Below are 5,674 nucleotides of genomic sequence, written 5' to 3'. Positions count from 1 at the left end.
GAAGCACATGGCGGCAAAAGTTGAATGTCTCCAACATATTCAATGCCGACGTAAAAGCATCGTCGGCAGTATTTAATTTAAGGTTATAACAGGAGGCTCCTCTCATTTTAAGTAGCAAATAATATGCTACACAGACTATTATCCTCGGATGTTCCACAAGGCTGAGGCCTTCTGTCTTAAATCTCCCAATATTGGGTAGACTTCATGGAAAGCATATACAGTTTAGCAATCCCATCCCACTATATATAAGATAAGATTCTCATGGGTGGCTTCGAGCCTGCCAACAGTCTCAAGATTCCTACCTCATCGCGGCATCAGTAAATGATCCCCGAAAAATAAAGCCTTTGTCCAATTACCGTCTCAGAACTCCGCCTTTTCTGTAAATGTATTTTGAGTATGAGTTGCAAGGCATATCCTCGTTACTGTAAAGAAAATACACATTTGACTAGAATCTTCCATGCAAATCGGACAAGCAGATGACACCAAGTCCAACACATTGGGCAACTTGTCAACATACTGCTCATGCATTTCCTAATCAAGAGCTTGCTATCCCGACAGATATTCCTGCCAGAGGGACTAAGTGTGCCTAAGGCACTGGGTGTGGCGTCATAGAAACTCGTGCCCTTACTGATGATTTTGCTTCGCCTGCCAGCTGCAGCCTCCCCGCATGATATGATGCCTACATTTGGTATCAACGCATAAGGCTGACATGAACATAGACTAACACTAGGTTGATCGGTGTTGTTTATCAACCTGAGGCAATGACATGTAGTCCCTCCTACATAAACGATGCCTCTCAGTTTCAGCTGCCCGATCCTTGGGACAGAACCTTCGAATATGCCCCCACCCCCAGTGACTTCGGTCGCTCACCCACGGTATCTCTCTGTAGCCCTTCCCTCAGCCGGATACCCGATGAAGATGCCTTGCAGCAAGTACAAACAAATCAACTTCGGTTTATTACCCTGGACGTTTGGAAGGAGGAGAGATATGTTAAACAGCCATCAATCTGTATTCATTCCCTGATTGAGTGGAAAGTAACCCTAAATGGCTGGTCCGTGCATAAGGTTACGGAGCGCAATGTGGTGATAAAACCAAGCGATTTCTTGGCAAAAACATCTGAAGAAAAGGTTGAAAAGGTTAACTTCGAAAGGTGTTTCAAAACTGACGGGTTCGGCTAGAGGAAATTACTCTCACAGTATCAGTATTGCAATAAATATCACAGCCTGCTGTGCACCAGCACTCTGATGGTACCAACATTGATTGGACAGTTATAGAGGAACAGCTTCTTGGCTGGGGTAATCTGATCGAAAAGGGCAGACAGCTTAGACTGGACATTTCGATTGGCTATACAGCAGATAACAGTGTCCCAGCCCACCAGAAGGCGGACATAAGAGTGGCACTAACTTATAGACCGCCCAGGTGCTGTCTGAAAGAGATGCTCGCATTGATGCTGAACTTACCTCGGGACAAACTACTGCCTGGCGAGATGTGTATGAGAAAATGCGCTGCTCTGGATCATGTAAAAACAAGACTGGCACTGCTGGCAGGACCCTATTGGACAAAAGTATTATCGACTCCAATCATACCATCTCAGACGTTTGACCTAGTTGGTAGAAGCTGGCCAGATTGATCTCGACAGCCATGACGATGTCCCTGGTGAAATTCGGGAACAACCCTATGCAGAAAAGCGGAAACGGCAGGAAAAAGATCAAAAATCTTCAAAACACCCCTCGGCTGACTCAGGTCATTCGATCAACATCAATTTTCTTTCAGCAAAATCTCCTCAGCCATGTGCAGTTTCTATGCCAGCCAACCGCTCGCTATCAGCACAACAGATTTACAAGGATATCTCCCCGAATTTCTTCATCGAGCTATTTGCAAAAACAGCGCAATCCTCGTACTCTCACATTGTCTGGTAAGCCTTAAGCAAGCCAATCCTACTTGGTGAGTTATTCCGATACTTGTCACGAAATCTGGTACTAGAAGATACTGACAGTATATATTTCAGCTACACCGAGGTCTGTGTCACGTGATGTGGTACTTCTAGCATGGCGCCGACGTAATTGATCGCCCCACACTATATCCGTGAATTTTAAGATTGGAGCTCTGCCCCACGCTCAATATCCACAACGTGAAAGGCTGCTATGGACTGTTCATCTACCGCCACCTTAACAAATCTGCCTGCTGAACTTCAACTTAAAATTGACAATCATCTTGACTAACCCTCGCAGTTGATTTTGTCTCAGTCGAATAGGTATTTACGCTCTATTGTTGAGGTTGAAAAGCGTACAACAGTGTAGCAAAATTTCTCATACCTGTGTGTTGCAGAGACAAGGAGAAGGTAGTATCACATGAGAACTTATAGTTGCATCGCAATGGAATACTGACAACAATAGGTATGAGGATTACTTTGCTTGTAGCCACTGTCTCAAGCTTCGTTCCAAGAATGAGTTTGCCGACAAACAAGTATCGGGAAAAAGGAGGAAAAAACTCATTGAAAATAATCGTCGATTCTGCCCCACTTGCAGCGTCTGGAAAGGTATATACCAGACTGGACAGGTGATGCGGATCAAGAGACATGATCACTTCCTCTACTGTATGTGTTGGGAGATATGTGGTTATGGACTATATTGTCGGGTTTCCAGCCGCTGCGAGGATTGCCTTCAGCGCGCAATGGCTAAAAGCAATACCGAACCAGCTGTTTCGGAGCAATCGAGGGAAGATAGCCGCTGCGCTAATTGCCTAGAACACCGTTTAAGGTATTTGGGAGACCCTGAGCCGACTCTATCTCCGAGTGCGGAAGACGTGCTACTCCAGCTACCTCTATCACTGGAGATGGCCGAATTCAACGAATACTATGGGATGATAGCTAGTCCAGAATGGTTAGAGGAAGACATTGCCAAGGGCATTTTATCATCTGATTCGACACTTCTTTGCCTTGTCTGCTTGCCGTATATACATATATATCTTATCCATAGCTGTTTTTGTAGTGTAGTTCCAGTGGAGCATTTACTCGATTATCAAACGGGCTCCGCATTTATTCCCGATATCGGAGCCATATACCTTTATGTTCAAGTGACGATCAAGGCACAAGGTTTCCACAATCAATATCCCCATGTAACACACCGTGGCTGTGGCAGAATGCCAGTGACTGCTCTGCCTGGTGACCCTATTGGAGGAGCATATACTCAGACGGCACTTTTCCTTTGCGTAGGAATCGCCGGACATCACCATTCTCGGCGAACTCTAGAATTATGTTTCCGTTAGAAGTATCAAGGTACTGTCATTACCTACCAACTTCGTGCAGTGCCATTATATATCTCCCCCTCCCGAGTGTCGTCTCAAATATATCTGACCGGCTCGGTATTTCCAATCACTATACCCGATGATGGTATAGGCGAACGTCCAACTATCGACTAGCGCCTGGATGCGAGAAGAAGAACAAAGGCATCATCCCTTTATAGACACTACACTACAATAGGGTTAGTGCATGTCTGATACGTCCTATTGGAGATTGAGCTTGTTGAGGAGCAGATAAACTTCGCCTTTCCACATTGATTGGTTGCAGGTGTTCTTCAACATCATAATTTACCCCAAACGAGCTCCTTGTTTCAAAAGATCCTTTTATTGAACCAAAAGAACCAGATATAACTCTGGAAATAGTATCTAATCCATTATTCTGGAAATAAAAGCTAACTTCCATCCATAAGGGCCTCACGCTCTGCCTGCTCAAGAGCCTCCACCTGGCTCGGATCGAGACAGAGATAAAGATAGTCCCGCCAGAATTCATATGCAGCACTATAATCAGGCATGTATTCTTCTAGAAATATCTTCCAATCTTCGTCTTCATCACCATGTTCGGAAATTGACGCACGAACAGACTCCCACCATACGGGCATGTACGCGGCCATCTCCCAATTAATGATTCCGGTAACACAGCCATCCTTGACCATAATATTGCTGTAGGTAAGATCCCCGTGGGTAAAGGTATACGGCGTAGCCGGTGGCATGCGACTTCGGAGTTGTTCCCGCACGGCCTCGGGAACAGATTCATGCAATTGACGCTCCATCTCGACCCAGAGTTCGTCATCCGAGGCGAATGGCCCGCGGGAATAACTGTCATCCCCATATGCAAATAAACTGTTGTTGAATACCGGTCCACCACCGAGTGATTGCATGCGATTGGACTGGATTTCACGAAGCTCGAGTAGATACTCGGCTGTCTGTTTTGCAATGCTTTCCCTCTGTTCGAAGGAAAGGCTCGGCCAAACAGTGCTGAGTGGCTCGCCAGGAATACGCTCCATCAAGACCAGCCTTTGATCCTCTTCTTCCCGATCCTCGAGGATCTTCGGAACTGGGATGGAGGTCTGTTCCTGAACAAGTCGGATATTGGACACCTCATCAGTTGGGAGATTGTTGTCTTGAACTTTGAGGACCGTTCCGGGTCCAAATGACATGACTTCCTCCTGAAAGAACGAGTTGACATGGCCTCTGTAGCGGCCATCATGTTGACATGCTTGGCTCCAGCCGCAAAAAAAGCAGGCATTCGATGGGGTCATGTTGAACAAATCGTGAGAGTGATATATGTTAAGGGTGATAGTCGGGCGAGGGTAGATGAGAAGGAAAATATGATTCTTGAGGGATAAAAGGTATTTATAAGAGCACTGTTCCATGTCCAGCCACAAGAAAGGAGACAGTGTGCTGCCGTCGGTGAAAGGGGTTGCGGGAACGGCCGAGAATGCACAAGGCTAAAAGACTGGGTCTGCTGTGGACTGATTATATGCTAAGATTGGAAATATGGAGACAGGTATCTGGCGTTAACCATGTGCATATCGTCCATGGGAATGCGGACTCCTTCCGTATCCCACAACCTGCAAATTTGGGACTTCACAGCACTTACTCAACTGGTGAAAATCCGGAAAATAGCCTATTCAGCATCTGCAAGCAGTGTTTAATGAATGAATAATTCCTCCATGTTCAGGCTACAATCCCGTCTGGTCAGTAAACTAGGCTCCAAGGCACAGCTGCAGTGGTAGCTGCCTTTGGATTTCTTCGCCAATTGTATAACTGCATCATCATAAGTCGGCAGCTCACGTTTTCTTGTCGAATCCAGAGCATACGATCCATATACAACTTTAGAATATCAATCCATATTACTCGCATGTCACAGATACGCTGAATTCCCACACTGCGAAAACATAACCACACTTCTCCAAGTTAAGTGTACCTATCCCCAAGTCAGTGTATGTCCAGTTAACCATGCACAGATAATGTCGCTTATTGCCGATGATACAGTCCTCATGAGGCTTTGGAAGGCCGCCCAGGCACCTGGCGATAAAAGGGCTGTTGTCAGGCCGTGGACCATTTGTTAACAAACATAATTTCCCTGGAAAAGACAGGGTTGTGTTCTACCAACCCACGCAAGTGGATTGTCCCTGTCAACGGATGAATATCACCATCGAGCATTTTGCTGGGGGCGATGGATCCATTACCAGTTTCCATTAACCGTGACCACAGCCTCCTTGGTGCTCCTTGTTCCCGGGAGGGCGTCGAGGGCACGATAATCAACACAAATCATACAGCAGATAATAAGACGAGCTATTTACATGGGCGTGTAGGAATAGGGAGCTAGTGTCTTATCTGCAAGTGGACTCAGCAGTTCTCAAATATGGGG

General features: G+C 46.0%; 2 protein-coding genes across 2 annotated transcripts; one reads left to right on the top strand and one right to left on the bottom strand.

The window, feature by feature from the left end:
- Positions 1-2,397: 2,397 nt before the first annotated feature.
- Positions 2,398-2,664, top strand: ASPBRDRAFT_97577 (uncharacterized protein; the record flags this gene model as incomplete). The annotated part of the gene is made up of 1 exon (XM_067629542.1): positions 2,398-2,664. A coding segment is annotated over one exon (267 nt), but the record flags the coding sequence as incomplete, so codon positions are not given.
- Positions 2,665-3,692: 1,028 nt separating this feature from the next.
- On the bottom strand, positions 3,693-4,559 carry ASPBRDRAFT_201785 (uncharacterized protein; the record flags this gene model as incomplete). Its single annotated transcript, XM_067621603.1, has 1 exon — positions 3,693-4,559. The coding sequence occupies one exon, from the start codon at positions 4,557-4,559 to the stop codon at positions 3,693-3,695; it is 867 nt and encodes a 288-aa protein (XP_067472724.1).
- Between the last annotated feature and the right edge of the window lie 1,115 nt (positions 4,560-5,674).

The sequence above is a fragment of the Aspergillus brasiliensis genome (genome assembly GCF_001889945.1).
Source record: "Aspergillus brasiliensis CBS 101740 unplaced genomic scaffold ASPBRscaffold_57, whole genome shotgun sequence".
NCBI classification, from domain to species: Eukaryota; Fungi; Ascomycota; class Eurotiomycetes; order Eurotiales; family Aspergillaceae; genus Aspergillus; species Aspergillus brasiliensis.
Note: the sequence above shows the minus strand (reverse complement) of the source record. Positions and strands in the feature narration are given on the sequence as shown.